General features: G+C 42.3%; 1 protein-coding gene across 2 annotated transcripts in view; it reads right to left on the bottom strand.

Annotated features, from left to right (window-relative positions):
• The window catches only part of MOCS3 (molybdenum cofactor synthesis 3), an 84,572-nt gene that overhangs the window by 35,183 nt on the left and 25,950 nt on the right, over positions 1-23,439 (bottom strand). For both annotated transcript variants that reach the window (XM_085890300.1, XM_085890301.1), the window contains 5 exons: positions 21,224-21,298; positions 20,881-20,998; positions 14,136-14,244; positions 7,872-7,934; positions 1,430-1,593 (listed from right to left, as the gene is read on the bottom strand). In XM_085890300.1, the coding sequence (XP_085746426.1) occupies positions 1,430-1,593; positions 7,872-7,934; positions 14,136-14,244; positions 20,881-20,998; positions 21,224-21,298 (529 nt within the window). The remainder of the gene's footprint in view (positions 1-1,429; positions 1,594-7,871; positions 7,935-14,135; positions 14,245-20,880; positions 20,999-21,223; positions 21,299-23,439) is intronic.

The following is a 23,439-nucleotide window of genomic DNA, read 5'->3' as shown; positions in this document are numbered from 1 at the left end:
AATAACATGTCATAATTATCATACTTTGACACGTTTATGTTTTCACCCCTGTGTGTATATTTGTCGTTTTGGCTGTCTGTCTATGAGCAGGATATCTAAAAAAAAGTTAGGGAAGGATTCAATTTCAGATGGAATTTGGTGGACAGGTTGGGTGTATGACAAGGACGAATTGATTCTATTTTGGTGAAGATCCGGATCTGGATCTAGATCCGAGAATCTTTTAAGTGATTCTTCATCGTTGAGTTTAAGGCCAAAAACGATATCAGCTGAAAGCACGATATCTCAAAAGGTTATGGACGGATTTGGATAAAACTAAGTGAACAGGTTGGGTGTCTGCCACGGAAGAACTGATTCGATGTTGGTGAAGATTCGGATTGGAGGCAACAATTTTTCGCTTTTTAAAAAAGCTTTGTGGACTGTTTTAGATAACAATCATTATCTCATACACATGATATACTTTATGGTGCCCCGAAGACCACCATATGCAAACCCTTCCTCAAATTTCAAGTCAATCGGATGAAAATTGAGGATTTTAGAAAACTTGGCCCAAGTCAGCATACTGTCTTATAGCGACCTTTTGGCCTATGTTTACCTCAAACTTAGTAGGTGGTTGGATTCAGTGACCTGATATGCAAATGCTCTTCAAATTTCAAGTTAATTGGATTAAAATTGAGGATTTTAGAAATTTGGCCTATGTTGACCTTTTGGTCAATGTTGACCTCAAAATTAATAGGTCGTTGAGTTCAGCGACCGGACATGAAAATGCTCTTCAAATTTCAAGTCAATCGGATGAAAATTGTCAATTTTAGAAACAATTTAAAAATTTGGCCTATTTTGGGGTGACCTTATGACCTATGTTGACCTTTTGACCGATGGTAACCTCAAACGTAATAGGTGGTTGAATTCAATGACCTGATGTGCAAATTCTGTTCAAATTTCAAGTCAATCGGATGAAATTTGAGGATTTTAGAAACCTCGGCTCAAATTGGTCTGTTGGCCTATGTAGACCTTTTTGATCGACCAAATTTTACGAAACTTCAATGCGGGGCCGTCGCATGCTCGGTTGCATTAATCTCTGATAATTTCAGAATTGTTGGTTGAGTGGATTGTGCTGGAGGTGAGTGGACAGACAAACAAACAAACAAACAAACAAACAAACAAACGGCAAAAAAACAATTTTTTTGCCAAGTAAAAAATGGAGCCTCTCCTTTGGCGAGGGTAAAAATACAAAGTGATATTTCAGCATAATATAACTGATGGACTTCCTCTTACTTTTGGCTATAAAACATTTTTCCCACAAATGCTCTTAATTAAATTATACATGTCAAAATCTTCAAATTACAACACATTACGATAGTCTCTTGACATTTTAAAGAGGAACTCGTAAGGGTCTGGTATACATCATGATAGAAGCAAAATTAGGACATACCTTGTCATTTGCTGTAGTCCCACACCAGCTTTCATAGTCAGGAAGTGGAGGAATTAAAGGAGAGTCACCACAAGCTATGCAGTGCTTTTGATGACCACGGAGTCTCACGGTACGAAAGCGCCCTGACAGGCCGTCAAAGAGCAGGAGCCGTTCACTGTAGCTGGCTGAAAATACTTAAGGGAAAATAGGCTCACACATTATGGACTGATATGCCGTATTTTATGTGATACACATTCAAGCTACGAGACTCTTCCACTACCAATCCCTTCCCGCTCTACCTGATCAATTATAATCTTTTCCTCCCTTCCTCTCCCTTATTTTCTTCCAATTCTGCTACCCCTTTCATGCAACCTAGTGCTCTGTTCAAGGTTTACAGAACCAAATGTCATACAGCTTGGTGAAAAATCACGACAATGTTTATCTTTTATACTGTCCAACCTCTTCAAACATTCAAAATTTAAAGATGAATTTTTAAAGACCTGATTAATAGGTAATAGGTAATCCACCCAAACAGGGTGGATGTGAGGCGTGCACCCCATGTTGGCCAGGACGCTTGCAGCAGGTGCTGGTGTGGCACAGGGTTTCATGGTGACCATTCCAGGTAAGAGGTACTGAAATTAATGGACGAGTAAATCAAATTATTTCAAATTAGCCTTCACACATAATAGTCTGCCTGCCAAGGGCCAAACGAAAAACTTTTTTGTATGCAATGTCAAGGCTCGTGTAAGAGCAAACACAGAACACACAACAAAGGGACCAGGAGACAAGAGGGCCGGGAGAGGGAAGCACAAAACAGTGGGGAACAGAGACATTAGGAGATCTGTGGAAGGGAGAGGGATGGGGTGGGGTACACGGGGTAAACAAGAGGGACATTACAGGGACTTTCAGGAAGGAAGCAGGGAAGTTGAAGGAGTTGGGTTTGGGGTGAGTTAACGGAGTGTGGGAGTTTGTTCCTGAGGCGGGGTAAAAGAGGAATGAAAGTGTGAAGGTGAGCAGTGATTCTTGATTTTGGTAGTTTCACCAGAAGGGGTTTTTTGGCGGATCTTGAGCACCCTGCAGGAATATAGGGGGACAGATCACAGACAGAGCGGGGAGGGGGTGGGGGGGGCAAGGCCAGATATGAGACAGTAGAAGACAAGGAATTTTTTGTTAATGGCCGGCACATCCATGCTTAAAATGTCCCTTGAGGAAGGCAATAATCACCTGGGGGATGCCACGCTAGATTTTTGCGTTAAACGTCACTCAGAAGTCAAAGGTCATCCAGGGGGCTTATTTTAGAAGTATCATATTAATGTAGAATTAACCGCAGAAATAGGCTTAAAACTGTCCTCTGTCAAAGACACTTGATGATGTCTATCAGATGTCTATTAAAGGTATTTGTTTATTTAAAAAAAAAAAAAATTGGGGTCAAAAGTCAGGTGTCAAAGGTCACATCCCAATGGTCAAAGATCAAATTTAAGATATTTCACTAAAAACTCTTGATTACTTGAATTTTGTTTTTCATTTATACAAAAGAATTTTGGATGGTTTTTATAAATTATTAATTTCTTTAAACTTTTCAAAACCATAATTTTGTATTTTCAAAATAGCACTTGTGTATTTTCAGAGCACCAGTGTATATTCAGTTATATGAAGACAAGCCGGTAGGCGGACATGGGTAGTCGCCTACCCAATAGAATCTGATGCGATGGGCCCGTTCGATGGGGAATGACCTGAGGATTAAGCACAAGAAAATTCATGATTCTAGCTTCAAGGGTTAATGCTGCAGATTGTTTTTTCGTTAAAATACCCCCACATTTAGAGGTTTTTCGGCCGTTGCTAGGCAACGGAGGGGTCCATAGCAACGGTTCTTTCTCATACCAACTAGGACATACCATGAACATACCATACCAGTTTCATGTAAATCTGACTCATAATCTCTGAGATATAACGAACTTCGTTTTTTATTGTTTTCGACCAGGGTTCATTCAAAGTCTATCTTCTCCGACAGTTTTCATAGGATCCGGCTGGAAATTTTTGACAATATGGCTGAATGTACTGCCCGCAGTTGCTCGTGACCCGATTTTCGAAAAAATAAATTTCTTATGATTTTTCAAAAATTTCAAAGTCCCGTTGCTAGGCAACGGTGGTGTCCATAGCAAGGTTTCTCATTTGCACACAACTAGGTTATGGTATGAACCTACCAACCAAGTTTCATCAAAATCGCCATTGTATTAATGGAGCACTGGACCAAACAGAGGGACAGACAGACAGACAGACAGACAGACAAACATATCGATGGAAATACTGATAATAAGGGTAGAACAAATTTCAAAAAAAAAATTGTTGAAATATATATTTTTTTCGACGAGATCGACTACCCAATATTCCACAGTTCATCATCGAATAAACTGTCAATCCACAGCAACATCTTAGGTCATTGGATTTGCGCATTAATCTGCGTCACATGCACACTCATACATGCATATATGGCTTGCACCTGCATCTCGCTGTGCTGCATTTGGTTTTACATCCACAGGATGTTAGTTCGATGCATGCCTTTGGGACGGCTGGCAATCTCGTCCAAACAACTTCAAGACCTTTCTGTCCTTCTTTCAGTTGCAGATCCAACTTCCATTTCCACTCTGTCTGCCAACAGCCATGTCTTTGCTTGGTTGTTCGATCTTGCCAAATGAAGCTCTAGGACATCTCTTGTTGGTGGAAGCCACTCCAACTCTTTCCTGGCCTTGCTGAATAGAGTGTACCTCAATTCATCCACACTTGGACTTTCCAAGTCTTCACCACCATACAGCTCACCCACAAATTCTTCTCGACCCGAGTTGTCACCATCCCAACCAATACCTTCCAGAATGACATGATATTTCTGATACACCTTCCAGCATGACTTCTTGGAGAACCCTGTGAAGGACGCAGCAGTATCACAACCGGTGAAGACATGGAATTCAAGCAAATTGTCCAAAAGAACCCCATCAAGTTTGGATACTTATCAAATGCACCGGGAAACATTTTCTTTGTTTTACCGTACTTGCAACCATCCACACTTCCACATTGAGGCATCATATGGCAGAGCAGTAGGAGAAGGACATCAGTATCACGCCACATTACAAGTCACTGGTATTGGTTTTGGTAGGCATCTTTGGGATGGAGTACAAGTTGCGTATCTGCCTCTTCATGGATTGCAGACAGGTTTGTGCCATCTTTTTTATTAGATCTTGCATTTACAGGATCTGCATGCCCTACACCCGTCATGACTTTGTGGTCTCCTGTAAGAGAGGAAGTCTTCCAAAGGTAGCTCATTCGATAGAAAGTGGGCAAGATCTTTATTTTCCTGAAATGCCAGGAACCAATCCCAGACTTGTGGAAGAAGAACTTCTGGTCCCTGAATAATCTTTCTAATTGGTCTTCATTTAGATGCCCTCTTGGATCGTGTTGAAGATTTGATTGACTGGCTTCCGAGATACTGATCAAAAGTGACGTCCACACGAGATCATTGATGCCAGATCATTGATGCCAAAGAGTCTCAGTCTAATAACATAATTTGACATAGCATATGCCAATATTGTTTCTCATTTATCTGATTCCTCAACACTATGCACCTTTTGCCGCCGATTGGCAAAATATGCATTTTCCCCAGTCAACAGGTATGGGAGACAGTCGACGTGAAGTAATTGGCTGGCTGTCATCTTCTTTTGTGTTTGTGGAAGATTTTGTTTTATTTTCTTGAGTGTCTCAATATGCATAGAAGATGTGGAAGAACTTTAGCATGTTTTGTGCCATTGGATTCTGTCTCAGAATCAGGAACTCCAGTCTGTCGAAAAGCGAGAAATTTGCAAGATCTCTTCAATTTTATCCTTTCAAATGCACACCTTCTAACTCACCGTTTACCCACCTCAGAAGGAAGTCGCAGTGCTTCTTTCTTAGAAACTTCCCAAAGAATACAAAGTACGTAAGATGTTGAGAAATGGTCGGATTTTCTTTTTAGGACTGCAACTGAATTGACATCCATTTTTACAAAACAATGCTTCAAACATTACCTGAAGCAAGTGCAGGTACATTCAAAGTACACCACCCCCATGTCAAATAAATAAATAAATCCTCCAGCACGTGACATCGCCGGGGCGCCTCCTGCGCCCGGCCATGCCACCTTGCAGCACATGGAGACCGATTTGGGAGGTAGTGGTGCACAATAATGGATTGATCAATTTATTAATTGCACAATTAAAATAAATAAATCATAATCGTAAAATAATGTATTTCTTAATCAATTGGGTCATAGCGTACCGAAACCAACAATTGGCTCATAGCTCGTAGAATTTCATCTGAATCTGGAACTTTTTGAAAATTAAGTAATTAATCGAAAAAGTAAACAATTTTTTGATTAATCACCAAATCAAAAATACCCTTTACAGCCAAATCACTTGTTCACTGTCGTGTCCAAATATCAGCTTCCTAGCTCAAAAGGTGCCTGAGATATTGCCCAGATGAGAAACAAAATAAATAAGCAATTAATTAATCGATAACAACGAAGTAATTAATCAATTAATCAAAAAATAAAAAATATATTGTTTTTGCCAAAGCACATCTTCACATTTATCGCCAAATTTCAGCTTCCAAGTTCAACGGGTGGCTGAGATATCGCCCAGACAAACAAACAAACAAACAAACAAACAAGAAAGAAAATGGAGTAAACCGAGTACTCCCTTCCTTCGGTACCAGGCAATGACGGCATGCATCGCCTGGATATGGAATTGGGAATGGGCGGTGTTCAACAACAAAGAAACAAGCGGTACAAAGTACACCGCCCATACCAAATAAATAAATAACAATGCTCCGGTGCCCGGCGATGCCGCCTTACAGCACATGGAGTCGGAATTGGGAGCGGTGTACAATAATTGATTGACTTCTTGCATAATTAAAACTAGAAGGGCACGGTAGAGCGCATACTTGCACCACGTAATGCCTCATCCATGAGTACATATTGGGCCCAATACATTTTCGAAATATCATGCCATACAACACTATATCATTTTTGGCCCATCTCTCAATGGTGAGGAATCACTATAAAAATTAAATAATTCTCGTAACCAGATCCGGATCCGGATCTTCACCAAAATCTCATCAATTCTTCCTCGTCACACACCCAACCCAACCTGTCCACAACTTTTTGAGACATCGTGCTATTTATCATTTTTGGCCCGATCTCTCAATGGTGAAGAATCACTTAAAATTCTAGTAGTCTAATCCGGATCCGGATCTTCACCAAACTCTAATCAGTTCCTCCTTGTCACACACTGAACCTGTCCACCAAATTTCATCCAGATCTGTCTACAACTTTTTGAGATATCCTGTACACAGACAGACAAACAAACAAAACAAGATGTCGTGCAGTGCACGAGACTTGCAAAATCCATGAAACTAATTTGACCTCAAGAATAATTGGTCGTTGAATTCAATGACCAAATATGCAACTCCTTCAAATTTCAAGTGAATCAGATGAAAATTTACAATTTTAGAAATTTGGCCTTTGTCGACCTTTTGGCCTATGTGGACCTCCAAAATAATTGGCTGGTTGAATTCAGTGACCTGAAATATAAATCCTCTTCAGATTTCAAGTCAATTGGATAAAAATTGAGGATTTTTGAAATACCACCTAAGTTGTTGACATTGGGCCTATGTTGACCTTTTGACCTCAAAAACAATAGGCTTCTTCCTTATGACAAACTCTACCATGTGGTGAAGTTTCTTGAAGATCGGTTTAAAATTGTGACTTGTAGGCGACAGACAGACAGACAGACAGACTGAATCACAAAATCGACTAATCAATATATTTGAAAAATCTTCGATTTTGCAATAACAAACAGACAGAGAGGGGCGAGAACACAATCTCCTTCACCTTCGATGGTGGAAGTAAAAAGATCTTGTGAGGTTAAAACATTACAGATATCATTCAGGCTTCTTTGGGGGCAGAAAGTGAATGACTTGCAAATTTGACGTAGAAATGTACCCATGACCTTTGACCCCGAAATGACCGTAAACGCAAAAATCCAGCATGGCATCCCCCCAGGTGATGATGGTCATATTCTAAGGAACATTTAAAGCATGGAGCTCAACCATTAACAAAATATGCCATCAAAACTTTTTTTTCGGCCTCTTTTTGGCCCTTGGCAGGCAAACTATAAATAAGCTTCTCTCATACAAATTTCATGGAAAGAACTGTCAGTAGCTATTTCATGAAAATACCTCTCCTCGATGATAATACCTTCAACATTTTATATCTCCTCAATGTTGATGACTTCAAAGCAGAAGTGATAAGACAATGCTTCACGCACCATCGACATTTCAATGACACTTTAGCCATTTTACATATGCCATATATTTTAATACATTGTTTTATTCGTTTAAAAAAAGTATTCACTTTCTTATATTTCTTCATGAAGGATACAGTTCATATCTGCAGCAATCTTGAGCACCTCGAGTGCTTGGAGACTACCCATAACTCCAGGAACTACAAGCAAAGATAAAATGAAGTGTGGCAGTCAGAATTTTACGTACGTATGGTATTCTAATCTGGGTACTTCACGAAAACACATACTTGTTTTTGCATGGACAAATTTTAAAGTAACACAAACCAGGTGTTCTCAAGAACAAGAAAAAGAGCAGAGAGATTGTAGACCCTTGCCAGGACTTGTTTTGTGTGGTGTTTGTGTAGTTTTGTGTGGAGTATTTTGTGTGGTGTTTGTGTACTGGTGTGTTAAGTAATTAACAAGAGACATAACGCGAACTGCCACTTTATAACTGCTAGGAGTGATGACCGGGTTCAAAGACAAGCCGCTTTGAATGAACACCGAACCCTGACCCAACGTTTTAAAAATAATTATTCAACTGAATTTAGAATGGGATTGAATTAAATTAAATTAAATTCAAATCAAATGGAAGACCATATAGGTACAGTCCTGCATTGGAGTCATCAGAAGGAAGCAAAAAGCAAAGATGAAGTCATCACCAGGAACCTGGATAGGATTCGCATTTCAGCTGATTCTCCTCTACCAGCAAACCCAACCAGGCACAGCCAAGTGAACCTCATTCAAAAAAAGAAGAAAAAAAAAATCAAAAACAACCCAGAGCAAAAAAATAAATAATTCTGGCTGCCAGACCATGCATCCGATCGGGTTGGATTTTAAAATATATATTCCCCATCACTACAAGATCATAAATGTGAACTTTCATGTCAATTGATTAAGCAGTTCCAGAGAAAATTAATGATTTAGTATTTTTATTCAATCCAATATGGCTGGAACACAAAGTGACCTATCAATTATTCCTTAACAAACTTGTACAGTACACGCAAAGTTTGGGGAACATTTGTGTGAAGTTTACCCTCTATCTGTTCAGCCGCCATGGAGAAGAAGATTTTTATAGGTTTTACAGCAAATCCAATATGGCTGGCAAAGCATGTGACCAATGATGTCATATGTGTGAACCTTTTCTTCCTCATGGATAGGCGGTCATATGTGTAAAGTTTCACCTCGATCTGTTCAGCCACTTCAGGAAAACGATTTGCAAAGGTTTTCTATATATTTTTTAAAAAACAATTTGGCTGCCAAATCACGTGACCGATGAAGTCATCAATTTTTTTTTTTTTTTCGGTGGACCATTTTATCCCGAGAAGACCGTTAAAAAATTTTCATACTGATCAAATGTAGCGTTTGTTCTACATACGCAATTACGACATCATAAAAAAAAATCACAAATTCCCCGTGAGGAGTACTCGCCGTGTGCCAAGTTTCAATTGTTTCTCTTGGTGCGGTTTAGAGATACAAAGGACCAAAGTTTTTCCGTTTTTCTAATATGGCTGCATATGGTTTTTCTAATAACACCACATGACCTATGACGTCATAATTATCATTAAAACATTCTACATTAGTAATCGCACCGATTGTGAAAATTTTCTCTCAATCCGACAAGGGGTTGCAGAGAAAAACATGAAAGTTCTGCCTGGAAAAAGAGACAGACAGACAGACAGACAGACACACAGACAAAGAAACGGACCCAAATGCAATACTCTCTCCTTCAGCGAGGGTAAAACATAGGGGAAATACTCCTGGGTGCTCAATTGGCAGCGGCTGGATAAGAAAACCAGCGAACCACTGGTATGGCATGGATAACCCACAAAATATTTAAAGTAGAACAAATAAATACCTATGGATTTTTCTTTTTAATGCCATGAACAAACTTTGGTATATCACGGGTGATGAAGGTTGTGCTCAATTTTCATCGGAATTGTGAGTGTTGTTTCTGAGAAGAAAAGAAATGCATATTTTGGGGAACACACCTCCCCCTGTAAACTTCCGAAGACCCTGATATTTTTTTAATGGCATGAACAAACTTTGGCACATCACAGGTGTTGAAGATTGTGGTCAAGTTTCATCGAAATTTTGTGCGTGGTTTCAGAGGTGAAAGCAAATACATATTTTAGGGGACAACCCCCCCCTCCCCCTCGTGTTATAAAAACCCTCTGTGAGAATACCTCCTGTGCACCTGCCCTTCGCAGGGCAGCTCACCGGATGACGGGATTGGGGCAAAGCCTTTGGAACCCCTAATCTTTGATGGTAGGAGGAAAACCACGGGGTACCCTACCCGCGTCAGATTAGGGTGTGCCGGGGTGGTGCTGAGGTGTCATCCACCAGACGGTGGTCTCCTTGGGTTAACCTGAGGCGATCTCTTCGGGTCGGTGCCTGAAATATCCTATCCCGAAGAGAGGATGATCACCTGTCTCTGTTATCATTTGAGCTCAAGCGTTTGGACATCGGTGTTGCAGCACTCTCTGAGGTTCGGAGACCGGATTGCGGCGAGATCATGGCGGGTGGTTACAACTACTTTTGCTCTGGTTGCTCTGATGGTTACCATGCTCAAGGAGTTGCTGTAGCTGTGTCCAATAATCTGACTCCCATGATAATTGAGGTAACACCGGTCAATGAGCGTATTATGAGACAAAGGATTCGTCACTCCTTTGGTGTCATTTCCCAGGTCTCTGAATATGCTCCAACTGAGGCAAGTGATCTTACCAGGAAGGACGCATTCTGTGCCACGCTCAAGTCTGTGGTTGATCAGTGCCCCAGGTGAGCTACTCTTCTCATGTTCGGGGATTTCAATACATCAACTGGAACTGAAAGGGATGGTTATGAGACATGTGTTGGTTCCGATGGGTCTGGAACTGTGAAGCAGAATCGCACCAAGTTCCTTGGCTTTGCAAGTCATGGACTTAGGGTGGATGGTTCATGGTTTCAGCATCCACAGGCTCATTGCTGGACTTGGTATTCCATCGCTGGCAGTGTGGCAAAGCAGATTGACCATGTGCTCATTGATGGTCACTGGAGGATGATCCAGAACTGCAGCTTCTACCGGAGTGCTCAGTTCCTCAATACTGACCACAGGCTTGTTGTCGCAATGCTGAAGTTGCAGCTCAAATGCAGGAGAATGGTACCATGCCAGCCGAGGCTGGATGTTGGCAAGCTCTCGGATGAGAGGGTAGCTGAGGAGTATGCAGACAGCCTGAGTGGAGATTTGGGGAGTCTGTGTGCTTTGGTGGATCCTAAAGAGCTGGGGAGTGCCTTCAGACCATAGTCTTTGATGTTGCCAGTGGATGTCTTCGAACTCACCATAGGGCGAAGAAGAATTTTGTCCCTCAAGGGACACTGTATACCAATGACCAGAGTTGCAGGGCCAGGCTGAATGGCAGAGCTGAGCTGTTCAGGGAGGTCAGGTATGGGAGCATGCGCCGGAGCAGCGCGTCGCTACGTCCACTTTCCGCCGGTACTCCAAGGGCCTCCATCTGCCCATCCCCCAGGCAGATGCCTGGCCCATCCCCATCTCCTTGAGATGTTGATCAATCTGCTGCAACCATGAGGCACGTGGTCGGCACATTGGCCTCCTTCACTCACGAGGGTCCCTCGTTGAGAGAATCTGGTGAGCAGTATCAGCTTCAGGAAATCGAGCAACTTGTCCATACAGCTGCAGCTAATGCTCACGGACTATGCAGGTAACAAATCTCATTTGAGTCTCTCTCCGCAACCACTCATTGAACACAAAGTCTGACCAGCGATCACCAAAAATTCTCTGAAGAGATGTGGTGCCAGAGGAAATGAGTCTCCCTCTCAGATCCCTGGTCAGAGTCCAAGTCTCACATCAATAGAGCAAGACTGAAAGCACAAAGGACCTGAAGACTCGGACTTTCGTCGTCCTGCACAGGTACCGGCAAAACCACACCCCATGATCCAATGAATCCATGACTCCCCAGGCCTGACCCAGACATCTGTTGACCTCTGGCTCACAGCCAGCAGAGACATGAATATCACTGCCAAAGTAAGTAAATCTTTGCGTGACCTCAACATTGTCGTCACAAACAGGAACAGACAGGATAGCAGCATCCAAGATGTCATTGAAAGCCTGGATCTTAGTTTTGACCCAGAAAACCTGTAATCCCAGTGGCTCTGACTCCTCATTCAGCACGTTGAGGGCCCCCATAAGGATGTCTCGAGTCTCCGCAAAGATGACTGCATCATCTGCGAAATCTCGGTCAGAGATCTTGACATTCCCAAATGATGCACTACAGCTTGATCTCTCCAACATCGTCCCAGAATCCAGTCCATACAAAGTGCTGAAAAGCGTGGGGGCCAGTACACACCCCTGACGAACTCCAGTGACAACTGGAAATAAGACAGAGATGGTATCACCACACTTCACAGCACTCTCAATTACAGAGTATAGTTCAGACATCAGATTGGCAAGTTTTGGTGGCACGCCACGAAGATCAAGAATCCTCCAGAATGCATCCCAATCACTGAATCAAACGCTTTCCAGAGATCAACATAGGCTGCAAGCAGCCCCTGCTGAAACTCTCATCTGTGTTCAGTGAGGACCTGAAGGGCAAGGAAATGGTCAATCGTTGACCTCTTTGATGTAAAGCCTGACTGCTCTGGACTCTGGTGCTCAAGCAGATGGTAGCACACCCTATCACGAATTATCCGATCAAAGACCTTGCCCGGCACTGAGACAGTGTCACCCCTCAGTAGTTGTTGCAGTCTTGGCGATCACCCTTCCCTTTCCAGAGAGGGACAACAAGGCCCTTCTCCCAGTCAGTTGAGATGATGCCTGTGTTCCAGGCAGAGCACAGACCTGCATGCAACGACATGAGTACAGCATTCCCACCAGCCTTGAGAAGTTCAGCATGGATGCCACAGATCCCAGGAGCTTTACCCCATTTCAACCGGTTCACTACAGCCTGCATTTCCACAAAAAAAGGTGGACCACAGTTGATTGGAGGGTCAGCAACAGGGATTGTAACACCCCTGACGTCCAACTCGACAGCTGATGGATCAGCCTGGTACAGCCGCTCAAAGTAACCGGCCCAGCGGGCCGTCACTTCGCACTCCTCTTTCAAGAGCCTACCACCCTCTGCTCTAACTGCAGTACACTGAGGTACGGGCTTGGATGAACGCAATGCACGAATTCCCCTGTAAGCAGGACGAGAATCACTTGACCACAGGTGATGCTCTACCCCCTCACAGATTTCTCACACATAGGCCTCCTTGTCCATCCTTAGTGCACATCCAGTTTTACTTCGTAACTCCCTGAACAGCTCAGCTCTGCTATTCAGCCTCGCCCTGCGACTCTGGTCAATGGTATCCAGTGTCCCTTGAAGGACAAAATTCTTCTTCGCCCTACGGTGAGTTCCAAGACACCCACAGGCAACATCAAGGACGGTGGTCTTGAAGGCACTCCACAACTCTTCAGGACCTTCCAAAGCACCCAGACCCCTCAAATCTCCACTCAGCCTGTTCGCAAACTCCTCAGCGACCCTCTCATCCTTGAGCTTGTCAACATTCAGTTTAGTGAATTTCTGTACAACTGTTTTGGCGGAGATAGTGTGACAGACAGACAGACAAAGCCGATTGCAATATCCCCCCGTTTGTTCAAAAAAGGTGGGGATAATATAATGTTTTATTTTTGGTGTGAATACTTCTTCAGTTGAGTGAAACTGAAGAAAGTGAATCGAGAACTTTGATTGTCGCTGTTGAAATTATGTGTTCAGCAGTGTATGGGCTAAATACTTAGGAAAGACAGAATCATAAAATAACGAGAAGAAATTGGAGCAAAAGTGGACAGGAGAGGAGTGAAGTCCATTTTCCAACGAACATGTGAGGGCATAGAGGATGCTGCATCTGATCAGCCAAGGGAGGAATAATGACATCGTGACCCCGATCCTGGAACAGCCTACGTGTCCTGATTCTTGAATACGAATGTTTCACACAATTTAACCAATACTTCCATCCATCCATTGGGACCATACTCTGTGCAGAGTGTTGGTGCTGCCGAAGCACTCTCCTTGGCTATTGGGCACAATCCTAGACGAGTCGCCACTCCGACACAGGATACCAGGAAGCTGGTACTCATTTTGCCGACCTCGGAAGGATGACAGGGAGAGTCAACCCCACCTGGTATTAATTCAACAGCCGAGGGGGGTTTCAACTCAGGATCCTGGAATCCCAAACCCACCACCCTAACCATTAAGCCAACATCAAGCATATGCGAGAGTTGATATCTCCCAATGTCACATATGTGATATTTCCATGAGCAACACGATGAGCCTTCAAATAGATAGGTATATAGACAAATGTAAAGCCAAACAATGCTTTGCAAGACTCACCCACACCAAGCACACCACCATCTGCACAGTTTGTTACCGTGTCGGGAGATGGCGGATCTGGATAGATGCATCGGTAGCAAGGGCCACCCTTGTGGCAATAAACCGTGAGCTGAGGTGGGAACAAGCAGCATAATCATGAACATGCAGGAAACACTGATCGAGTAAAACGAATCAAATGTCAATTATATCAGTCAGAATAAAACTGCACACGATAAATTACTTTTTCATGCTGGAGAAAGAAATTAATTTTTCATGCTGGTGTTGATGGATGGGGGATGTGTCCCACCCACTTATTTAACTTTGCGAGGGACAACATATTGATTGTTACCTCCCCAACTTTTTTGCTCAAATATAACATAAAAGGGATTTCTCTGTACAATCCACACAGGCTCGGATGTGCAATGTCCCCCAAATACATTTTCATCGAATTATGTATTAATCGATATTGACATTTCCCAAATAAATTTTCTCTTTAATTAATAATGCGCTGATGGGCAGTATTTAATACAACAGATAGTATCGGCTTGTACAAGTGCTGGATTTCATTATTTGGAGTAAGCATGTACTGCATGGCGTGCATGCCTTGAAAATGCATCACTTGTGTGTGAGTACTGATAGGGTGATAGGAAGAGACATTTCGGCAATGTGTGTGTGTGTGTGTGTGTGTGTCAGTGTGTCTCCTCCATAACTCAAAAACCATAACACCAAGCAGCCTGAAACTTTGCATGCATACTAAGAAAACTCCAAGGAAGTGCAAGAGTGAAAATTCGGTGTTTGGGTTAATTAAAACACCCCTTTTGAAGATAATTCCAATTAATGGCCTTATTTAATTACATCCTTCATCACGTGATCCTCAGCCACCTTGCTCTTTGGGTCTCAAGGCGTTTCCTGGGTAACCTCGCTGGGGTCTGAAGCTGCCATGTTTTTTGACATGCTCAATTTTACCTTGACTTGGAACAGGCCCCAACGATAAAGTTGTTGTTTTCACTTTCCTTACCGAGGACGGCAGACATCCTCCCGCATCTCCGCCTCGATGCAGCTGCTACCAGGCAGAGGCATGCTGTGCGGCTGGATCGCTCAAGCCGTGTGGCGCACCATGGAGCAGGCACATTGACCAACGCCAACCGCGGGTTGCCGAGGCATGGCACGGAGTTCGGTGCAAGGCAATTCATGTCACGGTGCTCGGAGCGACACAATACCGCACATTGGAACCATCTTACCGAAAGTGAAGTGGAGCTGCTTCCGGTCATGGCGGCCAGCCAGTGTGCTGTCCGGGGCCAAACCAGAGTGCCCGGTTCGGGTGACGACACATTGCTTCGGGTCGTCGCCCCTGCCCTGCACCACCGGATCTATAAAAGGACGGGTCACAGGACAGTGAGTAGAGTTGTCGTCGTTCGAGAGTCGTCGTCGTTCCTGGTGTGTTGTTCCTGGTGTGTCGTTCCTGGTGTGTCGTTCCAGAGTCATCATCGTTCCTGCTCGTCGTTTCTGGTGTGTCGTTCCAGAGTCGTCATCGTTCCTGCTCGTCATTTCTGGTGTGTCGTTCCAGAGTCGTCGCTCCTGAGTCGTCGCTCCTGAGTCGTTCGAGCATCGTTCCTTTCTTCATTCCTGAGGGCTCGTTCTGTCTGGCTTGTGATCGACAACCTACCCATTCACCTGCTGGCTCCGCCTCTCTCCACCCAAGTCCCTCTCTTCACGCCCAACGGTCGCATCTCATTCTCTGGAACGATGCTTGCTGCACGAAGTGCCACGAAGCAAGAGACGACGCATCAGCTGTCAGGGAGGTATCACCCAGCAGAGCATCCCCCCAAAACGTATTGGTGGCACGATCGGGCAATCGTGCAAGGTATTGAGAGACCGTTAGCCTCATCTACTCTCCTTTTTCTCTTCATCAACTCCTCTTCATCGGCGTGTGTGTGTGTGTGTGTGTGTGTGTGTGTGTGTGTGTGTGTGTGTGTGTGTGTGTGTGTGTGTGTGTGTGTGTGTGTGTGTGTGTGTGTGTGTGTGTGTTGGCGCTTGTCCTCGTTTAAGTTAAGAGTGTACAATAATTATATCATGATAACTCTGCTCTGTGTCTGCTTTTGAAGTTGCTTGTATATTGCCGTACCTCTCACATTTCTTCCTATTCCTGCTACAGACAACAATAAAAGCTATATTCACTGCGCCACATGTCTTTCCTCGCCTGCTTGTTAATAAATCCCTTTGTAGAAATGTTCCCAGCTCGTTTTCGTCTTTTCTTTAATTGTCACAGCATGGTCCGTATACTGACTTAGCCAGGACTTTGTTCCCAATGATCCATTCCTTTCAGCCGGTACGTCCTTGGTAGTGTCGCTCGGCTGAGTCTGATCTGATAAAGTGATCCGGTTCGGACAAGGCGTACCGAGGGCATGTTCCCCGGTAATTAGATCACGTGATTAATTAGGTAACCCGGTTAACGCATAGACGGGAGGACCCTCGGTCGCGCGTTTGAGTTGTTGGCATTCACGGAGGGTTAGCGACCCGCCACGTCACGCTATTATCAGTGTGCGACGGTCAACAATTTTGGGGAGTCTGGTGGGAACCCGAGATAGCTTTCCCCCCTGGTGGTCTTCTCACCTGACCCCGGGCAATATATATATATATATATATATATGACCGTTTTTACAGCCATTTTTCCCTGCTGTGCAGGGGTTTGGCTTTTTTTTTTCTTGAGGCAATGTTTTATGGCCGGATGCCCTTCCTGACGCCAACCCTGGTCACCTCTTACGACACACAGGGATATGGTACACCTATTCTAACCGGGGCATACACCGGGACCAGTACACTGGCACTCATTTCGCCGACCTCGGATGGATGACAGGCTGAGTCAACCCCCTGGTGTTAATTCAGCAGCCAACAGGGCTTGAACTCAGGACCCTGGGATCCCAAGCCACCACCCTAACCACTAAGCCAACACCAGGCATATATATATATATATATATATATATATATATATATATATATATATATATATATATATATATACATATATATATATACATATATATATATATATACATATACATATACATACATATATATATATACATATATATATATATATATATATATACATATATACATATATATATATATATATATATATATATATACATATATATATATATATACACATATATATATATATATATATATATATATATATATATATATATATACATATATATATATATATATATATATATATATACATATATATATATATATATACATATATATATATATATATATATATATATATATATATATATATATATATATATATATATATATATATATATATATATATATATATATATATATATATATATATATATATATTGGCGATTCCTTAATTTACTTCCGATTTAGACATATCGACAGACAACCAAGCACCAGTTCAGGTGTATGTAGCTGCCATGTAATTCTTCCACTCCGAGTCTGCGAGGTCGTTGGTTCGAACTTCGAGTTATAACAAAGACGTTAAAATGCTACGTGCTGCTTCCTTGCTTGATGCTCAGCATTTAAATGGTTAGAGCATGGACAAACAATGCAGGGAAGGCATGGCAAACCACTCAGTATAACCCTTGACAAGAAACTGCTTTGTCTGCTGATGCTTTCATTGAGGATCACAGAGGTTCATCCCGGTCATTAAAAAGAGCATTCTGAAGTCACCTTTCCATGTATTGTATGTGTACTATTGTTCAAGCAAATCATGCAGTACCTCCTCCTTATGTGAAACGATGTGTTCGTGTGACCCCTTTATAAAGCATCTAATTAGTGCACTTACAAAGGTTAGAGAGGGAAGAAATTGGAAAGGTCAACATTGAGTCAAGGAACAGCAGGGAAGAGGGTAGGAATGGAGGTATCTCTTTATTGTGTACACTTAGGTTGGGAGTAAATTGAGAAAAAGAAGATAATGTATGACGGTGGGAGAAGAAATTGAGCCGAGTGGAGTTTGGGAGAAAACCAGAGGAAGATTGTAAGGATTTGGGAGTGTGGGATAGAACAGAAGGGAAGGACCAGAGAAAGGAGAGATGGCAAAGAAAAATTCTGCCATGTTGTAATATTCTGCCATATATATTTACAAAATAAATAGATGCTCCAAAAGTTATCAGGGTAGCAGAGAGTGTCTGAGTGGAGACAGAAGGGACGGGAATATTGGATATTGAGGTGTCATTCCTACCTTGTTTTTTTTTTTGGGGGGGGGGATTCCATCCCTCCATGTTTTTCCATTTTTACCTCCACCATCGATGGTGGATAAAGATTATGTTTTCACCCCTGTCTGTCTGTTTATTTGTAAACAAAATATTTCAAAAACTTGAAGACTGATTCGGACAAAATTTGGTCGAGAGGTTGGGTATGTAACAAGGACGAAATTATTAGGTTTCGGTGAAGATCCGAATCCAGATCTGAGAATTAAAAAAGTTATTTTTCACAACTGATAGATAGGGTCAAAAATGACATACAACAGGATATCTCAAAAAGTTGTGGACGGATTGGAACAAAACTCGGTGGGCAGGTTGGGTATGTAACAAGAAAGAATTGATTTGATTTTGTTGAAGATCACAATATGGATCCAGATAGGAGTCATATTTAAGTAATTCTTCACCAGTGAGTGATAGGGCTACAATGACCTGGCAGAGGTATGTGCTCAACTCAATGACCTTCCAGCTATAAAATGTTTTTTGTGATTTGTATGTATGTGTGTCTGTGTTTGTGTTCAACTTGTATGCACTCCTAAATCGCTGAACAGAACGAGTTGAAATTTGTTGGTTGTATTTGGGATGTGCCAGGGAAGGTTTTTGGTGGAAAATAATTTTAAAAAGTCACGGGAGTTCGGGAAGGGAGGGGGGGGCATAGTTCGGGAAAGGGGAGGGACACAAATTATCTATGCAAATGTATATCGTGCAGCGCCACACCCGGTGGGAGAGTGTGTTGGAAGTCCCAGCGGTTTACGGTATAACAGCATATCTTTATGAAAATGAATTGGCCAATTTACATCTGTGCTCTGTATTTTATGCACTCCTAAACCACTGGACGAAATAAGTTGAAAAGTGGTGGTTGTACTCTTGGTGTGCAGAAAATAGTAAACCAAGTTGGGATGGCCTCAATTCTCTTTGCGATGTGGGGAGAATGTGTTGAAACATATGTGTGTGTTTGTTTGTGAAAAGAAATGAGTTAAAACTTGGTGGTTGTACTCGGGGTGTGCGTAGGATTATTCCACAAAGTTTGGATGGGCACTTCCAACTTAAAGCCTGTCGGGAGCAGGTGTTTATAGTGCATACAACAAAATATACACTTCAACTATTTGGTTAACTCATTTTTTACCCTCGCCGAAGGATTCGGAGAGGGTGTTGCATTTGGGTCTGTTTGTTTGTTTGTTTGTTTGTCCACACAGAACTTTCATGTTTTTCTCCACAGCCGCTTGTCGGATTGAGACGAAATTTTCAGCATTGGTGTGAATACTCATGCAGAATGCTTTAATGATAATTATGACATCATAGGTCATGTGGTTTAGAAGCCATATTGGAAAAACGTTGGACCTTTTTCTCTGAAACTGCACCAAGCAAAAAATTGAAGCTTGGAAAATAGCAAGTACTCCTCATGGGGAATGTATGTGATTTTTTTCATGATGTCATGAGTGACCTCGTTATGACGTCATAATTGCATATGTAGAACGCCACATCCAATTAGTATGAAATTTTTTCGGGTAATCTAGGGATAAAATGGTGCACAGAAAAAAAAAACACTTGATGTCATCGGTCACGTTATTCGGCAGCCATTTTTTTTTTTTTTTTCCAAACCAAAAATCTTCTTCACTGAAATGGCTGAAAAGATCGAGGCGAAACTTTACACATGAAGAACAAAAGGGTCACACATATGACATCATAGGTCACATGTTGGATTTACCCTAAAACCCTTAAAAATGCATCACTCAAAAGAAGTCCTCACGAGGGTTTGCAATCTCTGATTGCTCTTTTTTTAATGCTGGAAGGACCATTTATTATTGATAAGTTGGTAAAACTTGGAATGGGGACTTCCGAGGTAGCAGTGCAAGGAACATGTATGTAGTAGCGGGGCTGAGGTGCAACGTAAGCGTGTTGGAGAGATTATTTGGCACGCTTAGCGCTGATTGCTCGGCCAAGGGAAAGAAAACCTGCATGACTTTATCGGTTGGCTCATGACAACTGAAGTCTTCAGCAGGTTGCGGGTTTCACAAGGTTGAACTTATGGCAGCTCGAGAGATCTAAATGATAACATGATTGTTTTGTTTCATGAGAACAGGATAAATGTGTATAAGTTTGTTTGCATGGTTGATTTTTGTCACTTTTGAGCAAAATAAATACTGCAGTTTAAGTGTCAACATAATAAATACCATGGTTTGTCATTTCTCGTTTGGTTATTCTTTTTCTACCTGAAATCACAAATGTGCGGACACCAAATAGATTAGGGATGTTTGGACATTGGAGTATTGAAATAAAGGTTGGGTTGCTAGATCAACTGATGCTTTGTTTGCCGCAATGCTTGGATTCAACATCTTTTATGCATTTAGCCCGAAGAGTCGCCCATAAAATATCAAACCCTTTCAAGGCCAATAAATAAAAGTCACCAAAATATGAAACAACACATGCAACCCCTCATTTTGCTCTCGTAAACCTAGCTCCCAACCAAAATGTATCTCCATTCTTCAATTGGTGTGCATTTCCAAGGGAACCCACTTGCATACCTGACCTTCCATCCGCAGGGCGCAGGCAGATACTAAGGGCACGTGAGCCAGCACACAAGCATCGCTCACGAGATAACGGGTGGGAACATTGTCAGAACAGTCTGCAACAATGTCGTACCTGCATATCTTGCTCAAGGAATAGAATACAAAAAAAAAAGGAAAGGAAAGAGGAAAATCATTCTTAGGCAAAAGCCCAATGAAAAAGGTAACCATCATAGAGAGGTCATGCCAACAATTTTTAAATCAGATAATTGCATGTCCAGGTTCAAGACCAAGGGTGGAAGTACAGTATCATGTTACTTGGCACACCAGTCATTCCATTGCACGAAGGCTGAAAGGATACTGTTTGATCAGCTCGACAGCATTGGAGGCACACAGTTCAAGGTGGTAAGGTATACAATCCACATCAGAATTCAGCCTGTAATGAACCATCATCGAAGACAAAATAAAGTAATCGCTCGGCAACGAGAAAATGCAGGTAAACTGCAAACAAATTGCTAGTTGCGTTTGTGGTTGACAAAAAGAATTAAAAGTCCACCTCAATCTTGAATTGCCCACACGCAGATTCTGTACAATCATAAGCTCTCAACATTATTGCCATTTACTGCAATAAGGCAGAAGCACAAGACCTGTTGCTCTCACATCATAGACAGGCTTTGGGCTATGTTATTTTTTAACGTTTCTCCGCCGGTCTTGCTCCCTCTACTCTCTGGGCCCTCAGATTCCTTCCCCGCAACCACCCTCCTTTCAAAAATGGCAAGGAAAAGCAAGCTGTCGGTTTTCAACAGTTTCTCCAGGATGCACACCATCTTTCTGTATCCCTCTCCTGGTTAAACTACCAGGCTTACTGCCAGTTTCCACTTGTTTTTTTTCTCTCTTCTGCAGGCTGTTCAATCCTACTCTTCCCTCCGGGCCTTAGAGCTGGCAGTACACCACCATCTCATATCATCCCCTACCCCAGCTAGTGATCTTCTCCAAAGTCATTAACCATACATAACAACACTCTTACTTGCAGGTTTCCTCCCTTCTTCATTCCCCTGATTGTTCCACTTGCTGTCCCATTGTCAGAACATTGCCTTTTTCCTTCAGTTTCCATGGAAACAAAAATGAAAAAAAAAAATCACTCAGTGACACTTGGCGAAACGGAACAGCACTCGGAGAAAATACCTCCGCTAAGCTGAACAGTATAAATTTTGTCTCCCACTGATAGGTCGGATCGGAATCCGGACCTCAACCAAAATCGAGCCGGCTTGTTCTTGTCACCGAACCAACTCATCCACCTAGTTTTGTCACAAGTCGTGCACAAATCTTAGACCTATTTACACCGTTTTTGGACCCATTTCTCAATGGTGAAGAATCACTTTAAAAATTCTCCAATCCGGATCCAGATTTGGAGCTTCACCAAAATCGAAATAAATAGTCCTTGTCACACACCCAACCTATCCACCAAGTTTCATCTGAATCCATCCACTGCTTTTTGCAATATCATGCAATGTTGTTTTTAGCCCCATCTCTCACAGTGAATATATATATATATATATATATATATATATATATATATATATATATATATATATATATATATATATACATACACACACACACACACACACACATATATATTCCATTGGCAATCCCTGATAAAAGGTCTGGAGTAGTTGCTATGAACAAACACGATTACGTGGAAAAGATGCTTGGACTTCTGAATAACGAAATAGTATGACAAACGACAAACTTGTTTGTCGAGAAAAGACAAACTTGGAGTTCTGAATTCCGATACTATCTGCGATTGGTTCTGCTCAACATAAACGCTCCAAGTGGTTGAGTGAATTAATGCAACCAGTTCTCGAGGAATTCTCCAAGTATGCAATCAGAGATTCGTTCATGTTTGCTAAAACCATGCATTAATTGGAGCGTGAATTGGAGCAAGACCAGAATGCTGTGACCAAATGCTCCTTTGACATATCTAGCCTGTTCACGAACATTCCTCTCCAAGAAACCATCGACATATATATATATATATACAGCATCGCTGTTTCATAGCAACCTTGAACTACCCTGTATCTCTGAAATGGTCTTTGTGGAACTCATGAACGTGGCAACACAAGCAATGTAGTTCAACTTCAATGACACCATGTATACGCAAGTAGATGGAGTAGCGATGGGATCACCATTAGGTCCACCCCTCGCAAACATTTTTGTTGGCTTTCATGAGAAGCATGTGTTCCATAAAATGTACATAAACGTGAGACCAGTGGTGTACTGCCGATATGTGGACAACAGGTTTGTAATCTTCAATACTCCTACCGCCTGCAATGACTTCCTCGTACGTCTCAATGCTCTCCATCCTGCATTAATGTTTACTTGTTAGACAGAGCAGTCAAATGTACTTCCCTTTCTAGATGTGTTAGTCGAGAATACTGAGCATGGATTCTTGACAACAATCCACCGCAAGGCTACCTTCACTGGACAGTACACACGGTGGGACTCCTTTAGCTAAACACGATAGAACATTGCCCTCATGGAGAGCGTTATTAACAGAGTGTGGGCCATATGTTC

The sequence above is a fragment of the Eptatretus burgeri genome, chromosome 7 (assembly GCF_056783735.1).
Source record: "Eptatretus burgeri isolate ZD-2024b chromosome 7, Ebu_testis_v1, whole genome shotgun sequence".
In the NCBI taxonomy this organism is placed as follows: Eukaryota; Metazoa; Chordata; class Myxini; order Myxiniformes; family Myxinidae; genus Eptatretus; species Eptatretus burgeri.
Note: the sequence above shows the minus strand (reverse complement) of the source record. Positions and strands in the feature narration are given on the sequence as shown.